Below are 14373 nucleotides of genomic sequence, written 5' to 3'. Positions count from 1 at the left end.
ATTGGCATCACAGTTGATGTAGCTGTAGCGGAGGATGCTGCGGTCCACACGCGGCCAGCAGCGGTTTGGCACCTGACCAACGGACAGACAGATGGGCCGAGCATCGCTGTACTTAAAGACTGTTCTGGGGGGGACGGGATGGAGGAGAGGAGCTGTGTCTGCCGCCTGCAACCCAGAGTCAGAATACAGGCTTGTGGTCCAGAAACGCAGCGCCGTGGTGTGCACGAATGCTTTGGGTAACACAAACCGCAGAAGCTAATTTGCTTGGGGCGCAATAATGCGAGGTGGTGGGGTTAGAGAAGACAAACGGGGGGGCGAGAAGGTGTGCGGCTGGATTAGTAGGTGAGGTTAAGACAAAGACGCAGAACATCCATGCACAAGAACAAAACAATATCAGAAGGCAACAAAACATGACGGCAAAACAGGAAAAAGAAAACATATGTTGGTATTGCTTGGGTTAACGTCAAGAGTTTGCATAACTGAAGCCTTCCTATTTTATGGCACAGAAGTCCGGTGGACGAAATGGTTGTTGTTGTTATCATTATTTACAAAATGAGTTTGGCAAACCAACGATCTGATGCCTTAAAGCCATGTTGACTCTATAACTCCTATAGAGCTGACCCCAGCGGCTTGATTGACTTATAAAATAAAAATTCCATTTTTCAATTTGTTCTTTTTCGTTTTTTAATCGGTATTGTACAAAAGCTATAGAGAATGAACAGTTCGATCACAGAATCTGTTTGACTTGCAACACCTCCCCTCTCAGGGTCCATTCCTCAGCATGTCTGGTCCTCTGGCCTCAGTGCGAGTCTGTCTGCGAGGAGAGACGTTTGGCAAATTACTGTGTTTATGCATGTTAGAGAGGGTGAGCGATGAGTGTGTGTGTGTGTGTGTGTGTGTGTGTGTGTGTGTGTGTGTGTGTGTTTGTGTGTGTGTGTTGAGTACATGTAGGCTGATTGCTGTGTGCACAGTATGTGTAGTTGGTGCGTGAGTAGCTCCCAGAGAGTCTGTTTCTGCATAGTGATCCAGCAGACACTCACAAAGAACGGGGAGATAACGCCCGAACCAACCGACCAATCAGAAGCGGCGATCCCAGTAACGGGCCATCCCTGATAGGCCCGTTAGAGTCTCTGCTCCTCCTGTGGGATCTCCTCGCTACAGATGCGGGTTCAGTCAGTTAAAACGAAAGACGATCACTCTAATCCCGATGAGCGTGCGTGTGTGTGTGTGTGTGTGTGTGTGTGTGTGTCGGAGAAAGGGAGGCACTGCTTGATTCAGTCCCTCCTTGGCAGCACAGTCTCTGGGCCAGACACAGGAGGCAGAGGGAGGAGCGTGAGAGCGAAGACAGGGAGGAGGAGGGTGGGGAGGAGGGAGGAAGGAGAGGAGCTGGATATGTCTGTAAGGCTGGGTGTGAGGCGCCACAGGGAGAAGGGAGGAGAGGAGAAGACAGCGCAGTGGAGGGAGAACTGGATCCGTCTCGGTGATTGATATCCCTCCTGCCTGGAGTGAATGACTGAGAGGGCTCTCTCCTCTAAGGAGGAGAGCAGACTGCAGAGAGGAGGAGGAGGAGGAGGAAGAGGAGGAGCACAGGAGGAGGACTGAGGGAGCGTGGAGGCTCCTCCTGGGAGGTTGTTAGCCAGAGGAGGAGAAGAAGAAGGGCTTGGCCAGGCAGGGAGATGTGCCAGCACACGCACACACACACACGCACACACGCTCAAACGCACACACACACACACACACACACGGCGAGGGTTCTCCTCCTGTTCTCTCAGTGCTGGTCAGGTCTGTCTTCCTGTGTGTCTCTTTATTTCTTCCCTTTGTTGATCTGGGCGTAGAGAGGGTCCTTCCCCTTCTGTGCATGAAAGATGAAAAACATGAGTTTCAAACAGCTTGAACTTTCCTCCATTAAAACCTGGCTGGGTTTTGTAATATCTGACCTCAGCAGCTCACACACACATAATATGATGATGATATGATGCATAATTAAAAGGGAGGACCCCAGTTTCTGATTCATCCTCTCAACCGACAGCACTGCAAGTAACGCCAACCTGCAAGCCCAGACAAGTAAGATCCCAATCTGCAAAGCTTTGTAAGCGCCTGAGCCTCATGTGACCACCAGGTGGCAGTAGCACATTGCTTCAAAGCAGACATCCAAGCAGTTCTCCTCTCAGTTTCACCCCTCACTCTCCAAACCTTTTTATATGTGTGTGTGCGTGTGTGAGTTATTCTTTCGGAGTGTGTCACTGCGCACACCCATGCATATTCTCTCCCTCTCCAGGCTCCCTGCAGGACCAGTATGAATCAGAGGTATAAACTAGCGCCTTGAAAGACCAGTTATGAGTCATCATGTCTGCATTTCTCTCCGACTGAGCTGAAAGACAACAGCGGATGATGGAACACCCTGCAGTCAGAGCACCAAGCCTGCTGCAGTCACTCACACTGGGCCCGTTATTATCGTACACATAATTACAGCCAGCCACTCAATCTGCCATGCAGACAACTTGATTGGAGACCACTGACTGGCCAATTATATTCTGGAAGGCTTCTCTCACTCGGCGCAGAGAGAGAGCGAGGGTCTGGGGTCGACAAGTCGCTCCCACGCGAGGATACGGTACCCAGCGTTCACAGAATCTGATGAAACCTGAGGATGTGAGCAGACTGGAGTGACAGAAATTTCTGCTGATGTGAGAAAAGCAGTGACACTCTCTGGAGGCCAAAAAATAAATGACGTTACAGCGGTGCAATCCTCATCGCATTCAACAGTCCCTGCCGCCGCTGAGCGCTGCCCTTAACTTACGCGCCGCGAGGTGAAATTTAGAGGCAGCGTGATGAGACAAAGGCAGAGACTTCCTTCATGTAGAGCCGAGAGGAAGAGGCGAGTCTGGGGGAGAATTTTCCTGTTAGTCCTCTTGAGCTGCTACATTTAAACACACACACATTTCCTGCAAGTCATTACAGCTGAGAGCTGAAAGGAATGTGTTGATTGATTAATCGGCAACTGTTTTGATAGTTAAGTTAATTTCATTATCATTTTTTCTGAACAAAAACGTAAAAACTTACTCTGGTTCCAGCTTTTCAAATGTGAGGATTTGATCACTTTCTTTGTCACATATGATAGTAAATGTCAGTCAGACCAAAAAGGAATTTCAATACGTCCCTGGGGCTCTGCGAAATTATACTGGCCATTTTTCACTATTTTCTGACAAATTTTCTGAAAAATAATTCACTGAGAGAATTAGATTAATCAATAATGAAAAGAATTAGATTGCATGTTCACAATGTCCATGGTTAGTTGTGGTTAGTTGTGGCCAAAAGCAATACTGTGTTCAAATTTGCACAAATAAAGCAAGAGCTGATTCATGTTGCATCTGACTGCAGCTCAACAAAACCTGCAGAATCTGCACGGGCTTCCACCTGAACGGAGCTGGGGGTAAAGGTTTGGAGGGATCCTTCAGCGGAGGCTCTGGGATACAGAGCTGTAACTGCAGGGCCGGCCGAGGCCAGACAGTCAGCAGAAAGTACCTGCCAGCAGCCCTGAGAGGTGACGAAGAGGCTGAGACAAGCAGTGACAGCGAGCACACACTGCTCAGCCCCGGCACCAGAGCCACAGCCCGGCAGTGTCACCCCGCATCATCTAACCGGCTCTGCCGACCGGGGCCGCCTCGGCTCCAGAAACCCCGGGAGAGAGAGGCAGAGGGGAGGGCCTGGGCGGAGGTATGAGTGATGTGCTGGCGTAGCACCAGCCTGAAGGCCAAAATATTCGGCCCGGCTGGTACACGTGTGGACGTTTATGTGCGAGTGTGTGTGTGTGTGTGTGTGTGTGAGCGGCAGGCCCTGGGCAGGGGGGAGCAATGCGAGATTGCTCAGTGAACCATGGAAGCAGGCCATTTCACGGCTGAGACTCGGGAGCGTTCGCTGGACATGATGAGATCACCCCTGAAAAAAACACTCACACTCCCACTAGCCTGAACACATGTCTGTCGCAGCCACACAGTGGGAGGGGGAGGACAGGACAGGCGGTCATGGCCAGCAGCAAACACGCGCTCACGTATTCTTGGCTCCAACACGAGCACAGGTGGCGACAGTATCGATCACAGGTGTGCTTGTCTGGGGAATAACTGGGCCTATTGCACAGGTGTGGGTGTGTGTTTGGGGAGATGTCTAAAGTCGGTGTGATTGAGCGAGTAAACACCATATGGGAGCAGCGTCATTGGACCGGGACCAAAGCTGTCCACCTACTACAGAGGAAAAACTCAGTGCTTGTGGCCATAACAGAGTCAGTCAGCAGCCAGATTCACCACTCGGTACTCTACAATCCTCCCACTTAAGGTTCGCATCCACCTGCTGCCCCGCAGCTTTCAGGCCGCCTGAATACGAGGACGGTGGCCAACAGGGGAGAGAGGATGCTCAGCCGCCCCTCCTCCTCTCCTGGAGTGGGGAAGGACTAGAAGGCTTCTTGGGTTTTAATTAATGCCAATTATGTCGGGGCAGTCATTAATCTTGGCACCCCAGTATTAGCTGATGAAAACAAAACCATTACATTTTTCCCTGTGTGAGTGCCAGCAGCTATCATTAAGGAGCCACAGTCAGGAATTGTGTGGGTGAGGACACCGGGTAGGGAGGCAGGGATCAAAATGGCTCTCTTCTTTAATGTGTGTGTGTGTGTGTGTCCCTCTGTCTCCTCGTGCAGGCAAGCCGCATGTTGACACGTCTCCAAAGGAAAATACTTTGAAACTTTTCCAGTAGGATCGAACACACACATCAGCAGTTGCCTGAGTTCTGATAGCAGCCGCTTCTTTATCACCTTGATCGCCGTAACAATAATGCACCTATTATGAGTTACATTACATAACGTAATATGCATAATGCATTCAAATGACAGCACGCATCATTTTTAAATTAAGCTAAACATCCGAGATCAGCATATTGCGCACAGCGTCGACAAATCCCACAAGACGTCCTGTTCACTGAAGTGCACAGTTTCTGATTGGCTGTCACACACTATTGGCTTTCCCAGTGAGACGTGTGCTATTTAGGGAACTGGGTGTGATCTAGGTACATGTCAGAAAGACAGGACACAATGAGGGCACAGAGCACTATGGCCAAAGTGATCATGTGTGATGAACTCGTCGCATAATGTTGCAAAAACTCAAACATGAGATGCCACATCACAATAGAGAGATAGTTACAAAACTCCAGGTGAGGCTGCAAGACACAAGACGAAACACAAGCAAATACTCAGGCATGCGCAGTCACACACACACGACTCAGAGTCAGTCAAGCACATGCCTTCCTTTGAGCATGCGCGACAGCAGGTGAAGGAGAAACCAGGAAGTGGAAATGAGACCAAAGATGCAACGGAAGGAGGGAAAGATGAAAAAAAGATGCACCAGGCGCAGAGATCAGACGGCCTGATGGAAGCGGGAGGCGCGAGGGCGGGGAGGTGCAGGAGGAGGAGTCAGGAGGGAGGAGAGGTATCGATACCTACCCTGCCCTGCTGCTATCTAGCTCCCAGCCTCTGGACTGGCCTGGTCTGGGCTGGGCTCTGCTGTCTCGCTGGGGCAGGGCGACCCAGAACCACACGCCTAAAGAGGGGAGGGGAGGAAGAGAAAAGTGCAGAGAGAGAGAAGATGATGGGGGAGTATAAGAGGAGGAAATAAGTGCAGAGGAGAAAGCAGACAGAGAAGAATCAATCTGAAAGGACTACAAGAGTAGACGTTAACAGGAAGCACAAGAGAAAAGGTGTCAGTTCTCTGGAGGAGGAGTAAGGACGGCGGGAGTGAGGCAGCACAGCCCACACAGGCCGTCTCTCCTCAGAAACACACCTGTGAATACACACAAACACACTGAAACACACACACACTCATTTACAGTTGTCCATTATGAGAGTCTCAGTGGTGTTCGCTCTATTGATCCGCCGCTTTTTTCCTAAAACGCTTCCTGCTTTTTACACCTCCCCCCGCAGGGAGCGGGAGGCTGTGTTTTTTTTCCTGCCTTCGCTCCGTCTTTCCTGTCCTTTCTCTCTTTGTAACCTTTTCGCCGCGCCCGCTCGCTCGGCGCCGCCGCCAAAGCGCTTTTCACCGGGTCGTGTAAAGCCTCTGCGTGTTATCCGGGCCCGCTGACATTTTCAGCAGTGTGAAAGTCCTCTATTTTTTTTTTTTTTTTCCCTTTTATTTTCCAATAATAACTAATGTTTCACGCCTGGAGAGTGGAGAGCCAGAGAAGAGAGAGGCAAGCATGAAAGAAACACAAAAAAAGAGAGAGAGACAGGAAGAAAAATGGCGTGGAAAGTACCAGACGAGTCTTGTTTCTCAGAAGGTCACTCATTCCACAAGGACTTTGGACAAAGGCAAAGGGAATTCCTCCACCCTCCCTAAAAAGCTCTCTTTATCTCCTCATCTTTCCTTAATTTCTCTCACTTTCTCTCTATGATCGAGGTGCTGCTGGTAAAATAAATATTAATTGCCCCCGGAAGAAGAATTGGGGCATTATTCCTCCTCTATCTCGCCAGAGATGAGTCTGTCCATATAGAGGTAGTGATGTATGGACGCTACCTGGCTGGTATTAATAACAGCTTAATGATGTCCCTGACAACTCCACCAGCTAATTTAACGCTGTGTTGACCATGCACACACACACCAAACCGCGTACTTATGCAGGCACGCATTTGCCCAGAAACACACACTTCCTGTGCACATTCACGCAAACATACACACGCAAACTAAAGGACAAAACAGCGTCGCCCCCCCCCCCCCAATCAGCCAGAGTGATTACCTGGCCCGCCAACACGGCTACAAAGGCTATTTATCAGCAGATCAACGCGATGCACAGGTTATAGCAGCATAAGGAGCGAGTTATTAAAGACTTGACTTACTCCACAAACCTCTACCATCCTCACACACACACACACACACACACACTTACAGCATCCTCCTCTCCACTGCGACTGGGGCTGCCCTCTGCTTCCCCAAACGAGTCGTCTGTGGGCGGGTCTGTGGCGTCGGTGGGGGGGTCGCTGACATGGGAGGCCGAGGACTTGGAGGGTGAGCTCTGCCTGGGGGCCGGGGTGGGCGCTGCAGGGCGGGACAAGGCGAGTCAGACGTAGCCACAGAGACAAAACGCAAACGTTCCTCGGGGTCGAGGTGAAAACACGAGCGGGCGGAGCTCTTACGTGAGTTGGTGGATGGTGTTGTGGAGGTGACTGGTGTCAGGTTCATTTGGGAAATGTCAAAGTCGTCACAGTCGTCCGTGTCCTGGGCAGTGCCCACACGGCTGAAGTAAGTGCTGAATGCCTCTGAGGTTCCTGTTAAGCTGGGCTGCTCACCCTTTTTCGACGGCATGGCCGGAGGCTTCGCCAGCTGAAAATCCTGAAGGAAGAAGCAGACCAGGTAGGACTTTCACACATTGACTCAACGTATGGACATTCAAAAGCTAAGCCCTTCTTTATTGTTTTTAATGGGAGACCCCGCAGGTACATATCTAACAAAGGTTACGTGATCAGCCTGGCTAAAAACTGGGTTGTAGTGCTTCCTGTCTTGGCCTCAAGATGTTTTTCTATCATGTTGAACCTGAAACCCAATCTTAAACAACAAGCTAAACACTTCCTGGTTTCTCTGGTTGATGTTAAATAATTTGCATTCTCAGCAGATATTAAAAATTCCTGGCCTCATCAGAATTCTTCATCCATTAACTCCCCACCTTGAACATCTCCTTGCCCATCTTCCTCGCCCTCTCCCCGTGCTGCGGACTCGACGACGCCGAAGGGGAGGGAGCCGAAGCGCTGGCTCCAGCACCTGAATGGCTCTCGCCGGCTGGAGTCACAGTCGTGACGGGGGTGAGAGTCTGGAACATGGCGGCGGGCAGGGTGCCCACAGGTTGGGCGGGGAGGTAGGCTGTGGGGGGGAAGGCTCCGGCTGCCATGGCTGCCCACTGCTGCTGGGTGGCAGGGAAGATGTTGGCCTGGCCCCAGATGAGAGGCTGGCCGCCCGGCAGCACCTGGGCCACCGGGCCGAGAGGAGACTGGACCCCGAAGGCCAGCGGCGTCTGGGCAGCAAACGCCTGCTGGGACCAGTGGCCGGGGGGTACCGCTCCCATCGTCACATAACCTGGTCGTGAGGGCAAGAGAGAAACACACAGAAAACGCAGATATTTTGTAAAATCTTAACGATACGGCAGAGAAGAGGACAAAAGAAGAAGCGATTAAAACATCCACAGTGCATATGCTCATCATTGCTTTTCTCCTACACAGATAATAACCCATGCATCGCCAGAGAGCGCTGCCCTACTTCTGCCTGCAGATAATGCGGCGTCTCTTAATGGTCATGGTGAACTATCATAATTACCTCCAGAATGAGGCAGAGTCATTATGAAAAGGCAGAGCTCAACACACACTCATTAAAATCACTCAAACTCATCAGCGGAAGCTTATTCTATTACACACTTGCTCGTCTCCTGGTTCTGGTCTCCAGTTGTTACCTACAGCACAGAACGCTGACATTTAACCCCGACCGCTGACACGTGGGGAGGAGCGGGGGTGAGGAGGGGGGGGTGAGGACGGGAACTGGAGGAACTATAAAGTGTGAATTAGACATCGGTGTCTAATTCACAGGAGCCCCGTGCATGCAGAGGAGTCTTCACTACAATCATCCCAGCGTGTTTTATTACTTTCTTCTGACCGTCACAGCAGCCTCAGCCACAGGTAAATCAGCAGCGTCTGAGGCAGCAAGCTAATGATGCATTTCATATTCAACACACCACCAATACCACCTTTTCTCCTCTTTCCCCTCCCCTCATCTACATTTCAATTCTATTCCATCCCACTCTATTTATCTCACCCCCCCGTCTTCTTCACTCCTCTGCCTCCAAATCTCCCACCTGCCCTTCATCTCCAGTCTCGACTCTCTCCCGCCGCGCTCGTTTCCCCTTCGCTTGTAGCGGCGGCGTATTTAAGCGGCAAACGAACAAGGTCCTACCTGAGGGCACAGACGCAGGATTGAAGGGAGCAAACAGTTCCGTGGGAGGCTGCAGGCCCTGCGAGGGGTCGAGGGTGTTGGCTGGAGAGGCGGGGGTCTGTGCGGGTTGCGATTGGAGGTCGGATTGAGGGAAAACAAGAGAGAACACATCGTTGGGAACAGAGCGAGGATTTTATAAGACGCAAATCGCAAACTGGGCGCGTGCGGCGGCTACTCACCGATGGAGAGGTGATGTCAGGAGGTGTGGACATGTCTCCAAAAATCTCTAATTGGTTGATATTCTGAGAATAAGAGAAAGCATACGCCGCCAGTCAGGTGCAACAACGATACTATCGCTCTATGTACGTTATCTGGGTCAGTCGACATTCCAGTGCAACATGCATCACACACCGCATGCAGCACGACACCAGCTCGGTACGTTGGTGGTACCTACCTGAGATCTGCGGCAGCAACGCGGACGAGGTAACAGAGGGGTGAGGAGAGATGGGATAATGAGATGAAATGATTGATTATGATGACATACCTACCAAGAGTTATCACAATCTTTGTCATCTGCTCCACATGGGTGGGTGCTGTACGTACTGCGTACTCAACTCTGTGTAAGCTTGCTAACATGCTCTTGTATTTTCTATACTTCTAATGATTCATTTTCTATTGATCTGTACTTACTTCTGACCCTGTGCTGCTGCAACACCTGATTGTCCCTTCTGGGGACCTCTGTTACATTATAAAGATGCTTTCTGCCAGCTGATCTACAATTCTGATGCAAAACAGTCGGGACTCTGTGGAAAACGTAAAAAATGAATGCAATCATCTGCAAACAAATTGTGTTTGTGTTCCTGAGCCCATGTAGTAACGTCCTTTATCCAATCACGTGTTCACAAAGTGGTGAACCTCGCTCCATCCTCGCTGTGAGCGACTGAGCCTTTCCAGGATGCTCCTTTCATCCCCATCATGATACTATCACCTGTTACCAATCAACCTGTTTGCCTGTGGAATGTTCCAAACAGGTGTTTTTGGAGCGTCCCACAACTTTCCCAGCTTTTTGTTGCTCCTGTCCTGACTTGTTTAAAACATGTTGCTGTATCAAATTCAGAATAAGCAGATATTTACAAAAATCAATGAAGCTGATGAGCTCAAACATTAAATATATTGTCTTTGTGCTGTTTTCAGTTGAGAATATGTCAAAAAGGATTCGCAAATGATCACTTTCTGCTTTATTAGTGTTTTACACAGCGTCCCAACTTTTTTGGAATCGGTTGTTCAAGCAGACTACCACACCCCCTGCACCGTCGCTGTGCCAGTATCTCCTTCTGGATCAGTCATTAACGGTCCCCGTTGTAGCGGATGTGTGGTGTGCCTCAGAGGGAATAACTATCAAACACAGCAGCTGAATTTGTTCTGTATCGTTCTGTTTCCTTTCACAGTCTCCCCATGATCCTCCTCTTTAGTATCTCCCCCATTTTTTGCACATTAATAATATCTTTAGGCCGGTGGCAAGTGAAGGAAACTCTATTTTTAGTCGTTTAAGCTTTGAATACATGGTCAGAGATTAGCATAAATCATGGATGCGGATAATTTCTTTTGAGATAATGAATGTTCTTGGAATATCTTCCCTCTCGTAGGTCACCCATACGCCACAGAGTTCTTTTTGCATCTATCAGAAAATGGATCTGTGGGCATGGTGTTTTACAGCTATGGGTCTGGATGGGTGTGTTCAGTTTTTCACAACGAGAGGAGGGGGATAGGACGCTGTCATACGGACTACTGCTGCAGAGTCTGGCGCAGCAGATAAAGATCAACTCAACAAGGCGATAAGCTAGATATCCACGATACGCAAAATGGTGCATCCACAGGGACTGATAACAGGCTGTCCACGGGATAACGTTCACAAAACACATTTTGAGAAACACTGAAACTAAAACGAAATAAATTCCTATAGCTGTTGAGTGTTGTGGCACTGAGTAATCTGAGTCAATACCGCAGAGTATTTGCTAATGCTCTTCAAACAGAAACCAGCGGCACGGGAGAGACGCCGCTGGAGCGAGTGTTCAAACAGCACAGGAAGTGTTAGAGGTTTATAGACTTTCTGTCCACTTTCAGCGAAGTCACTCGACTCAGTATTCTTTAGGTGTGTGGCGGCGGAGCGGCGGGGTCAGATTGCTGTCATTATCGGAGTGTTACGAGCGCTTTATTAATGTGCTCTGAGCAGCTTTTGTGTGCGAGTGTGCCGGCGGGCGAGATGACCGCCACTGTCTGCTGACCCCTCTGACCCCCGCCGCTTCTCTGACAGACGATCTGACCTTTATGTCCACGCCGTCCTTAAAGGACCTCCGCTCGGAGTTGCTGCGGTGTTTTTCTCCCGGCCGCACCGCTCGTCCTCCGTCTTTCACACCCGTACGCATGCAGGTGTGAACGCACGGGTGCACCCATACATTCGCAACTCCACTCTACTTCTGCCTCAGCCTGGTTACTATGCAACAGCGAGGTTTCATGTTTAATTCATAAATGACAGGGGTCAAGAGTTGGGGTGGCACACGACTAGAGGAGAACAAAAGTGGTGCGGTACAGAGGGCGGCGGCGGACGGGAGATCTTCCGGACAGCATGTTCCACGCTCACAAAACACCTCGCGTTCCTCTGAACCACAACAACAAGAGCACCGTGTGTATAGCGCCTTACCTGAGTCACTGGCAGATCTAAGCCTATTAGATCTGCCACTGCCTGCTCCTGCTGCACCTGCTGCACCTGCTGCACCTGCTCCTGCTGCTGCTGTTCAGCTTGTTCTTGTTGGAGGGGCTGAGCATGAGAATGGTGAGGTTGATGATGATGGTGGTGGTGGTGGTGCGGGGTGTGTTCATGTCCGTTCTGCAATCACAACCCCAGTGTTAGATGGTGGGTGGGATGAAAGTGGGCTCGCGCACCAGCGTGTTAGTTGTTTTTCATACACTCAGAGAGCGGGTGCGACAGGAGGGAGCGAGGAGGTGAAATTAAGGCTTATTTAAGAGTGACACAACACACTCATGTACGCACACACACACACATACACACATATACACAGGCATGGGCACGGTGCAAGGTTCTTCTTCCCAGACTTAGAGCCCATGTGAAGATTTAAAAAGGTTTAAAGATCATCCCTACCTTTAGTCTAAACTACAGCTCTGAGCAGGGGTTTAAACCCTCTTTGTGTTTCTGTAAAGCCTGCTCCCCTGTGTCAGGAAACACAGCGCGAGACAGGCCGACAAGCAGCCAGACACAGCAAGACGGGCTGGATTATCTAACATGCTGTATGTGAGAGCAGAGGGAGGCAGTATGTTACATTATAGAAAGCAGCTTCCTTCCAAGGCCGGCATCACGCTTTTTATTTATTATTATTATTATTATTTATCATCAACAGCAAATCTCACAAAAAACACAAACACAAAAACTAATCTATGCAGCTAACAAGCGTTCCCTGTGTAGCCGACAGCTGATGGCTTGGTAGCTTGTGCCTTCATGCATCTGAACCAGTCTAAAAACACATATAAGAGCCATGCTGATGTGTCTGCATGTATTTTGCACCCACGCCTGAAAAATCTGACTGCACGTCCTCCAGTATTGTTTTTTTTTTTTTTTTTTTTTTTTCCCAGCCACAGCAGAATGATGATGGGCTCTGCCAGACCTTTCGCCAGCACTGGCACTGGCTCATGATGTGCAGATTGGGCTGGCAAAGTGAGAATAGCTGGTGCACTACAATATTGCTGAGTGTATGCTTTTCTTTGGATGAAAGCATGAAGTATGGCCATCATTAGCGAGTACTGAAGAACAATAACAGCTTGGCCAATACTAATCAGTTCTGGAACTACTGTACATTTTTCTACTGGATGTTTTTCTTCTGAAAAAATTTAAATCCACCTGTTGAAATGTACCTAATCTGGAGTTTTTTTTTTATTTACCTGATTGAAACATACAATATCTCCTGTTTTTCTTGCTAAAAGCTACGAGTCTGATGCCGTCCCTTCCTCTGCCTTTCCTTCTTTACTCTCTCGGTCCATCCCTCTCTCATTTGCCCTGCCAATTATCCATCTGTGCCCATTACGCACTCTCACCATCTCTTTTCCCAGCCCTTTATCTTTATCAGTGCAGCCGCCACCTATCAATTAGCCATCTCCAGGGAAACAGTAATTACCTGTGCACATGTGTTCCGCATACAATTAACGCAGCCCCTTCAATTAACGCCACCTTGCCGATCCCCCACCGACAGACTGATCGCACCGGCACATGCCGAAAAACACTGCGGAACCATCACATGCAAACACACGAAGACTCACAGCACAATCACGCTAAGGACATTTTTGTCTCTCTTTAAATCACACACTCACTCACTCTCACACACACACACACACACACACACACACACACACACAGCTTTTAATTTACAGCAATGACCCACTTAAATGGGTCAAATATAGAGTCACTTATCTTATCATATACTAATCCATACACTAATCTGATCATGCTAATCCAGTGTTGATGTTTGGTTGGTCAGCAGTCCTCTGCTGGCCTCTACATCTGGACTCTGAGGCGGAGAGGGCTTCTGTTGATTCAACACACTCTCAGTTTTTCCAGGGTCAAGGGATCAGTAGATTGAAATGGCACTGTGTGTGTGTGTGTGTGTGTGTGTGTGCGTGTGTGTGTGTGTTTTATTGATTTGTCCCGTTTAAGAAGGTGACAGAGTAAACAACAGAAGAGATTGCTTTGGACAGGAGGTCACATTTCTGCCGCTGGTATCATATCGTCCCAGGTGTGGTGCGCACACACAGCAATGATCTCATCTCGCGCTACTGTCCACTGTCAATCCTTCTGCGGAGAAGACAATGAACCTCTCCTGCCAATGAAGTTAACCATGAATCCCCTCTAAACAGCAGCGGTAAGATTAGTGCTGCAGCCTCTGGTCACCACCCAGCCAGTAATGTCACGACAGGTACAGCTGCTGCGTTCACACCATGACAGGAGGAACAAGAAACATCCAATTGATGAGTACTCACATTATTTATAGGGTGAATCTACATTCTCAACCAAACTCTCAGCCAGGCTGAGGCATGTTTGGTTCAGCTCGAGCCAAGATGACAGCATGTCGCTGGTCGCCAAGCATGTCCAATACCGAGACATACGCCTGTGATGCCGCTGTACATGCTACGTTTAGATTTTCTGCTTGTTTTTCAGTTGAACTAATATAAGATTTAGGAAATGCAATGTTAAAAAGAGGGTTTTTTTAATTTCAATAAATGCATGAGGTTTCATTAATCAAAGAGTAAGTAATTATGATCTCAATATTGATTAAAACAATCAGGATTATGATTTTATTCAATCGAGCAGCCCTAATTCTTTCAATAGATATACTAAGGCCTGCAGTCGCTCTAT

At 49.1% G+C, this 14373-nt stretch overlaps 1 protein-coding gene across 1 annotated transcript in view; it reads right to left on the bottom strand.

Annotated features, from left to right (window-relative positions):
* Positions 1 to 1064: 1064 nt before the first annotated feature.
* dab1a (DAB adaptor protein 1a) overlaps positions 1065 to 14373 on the bottom strand; it is a 47744-nt gene continuing 34435 nt past the window's right edge. Inside the window, exons 9-14 of the mRNA XM_041935736.1 lie at positions 9191 to 9253; positions 8973 to 9069; positions 7699 to 8105; positions 7172 to 7367; positions 6925 to 7073; positions 1065 to 1852 (exon numbers count right to left, since the gene is read on the bottom strand). Of these exons, the coding sequence (XP_041791670.1) occupies positions 1805 to 1852; positions 6925 to 7073; positions 7172 to 7367; positions 7699 to 8105; positions 8973 to 9069; positions 9191 to 9253 (960 nt within the window). The 3' untranslated portion in view covers positions 1065 to 1804. The remainder of the gene's footprint in view (positions 1853 to 6924; positions 7074 to 7171; positions 7368 to 7698; positions 8106 to 8972; positions 9070 to 9190; positions 9254 to 14373) is intronic.

Source organism: Chelmon rostratus, chromosome 4, assembly GCF_017976325.1.
Source record: "Chelmon rostratus isolate fCheRos1 chromosome 4, fCheRos1.pri, whole genome shotgun sequence".
NCBI classification, from domain to species: domain Eukaryota; kingdom Metazoa; phylum Chordata; class Actinopteri; order Chaetodontiformes; family Chaetodontidae; genus Chelmon; species Chelmon rostratus.
This window is presented reverse-complemented; position numbering and strand designations above follow the sequence as displayed.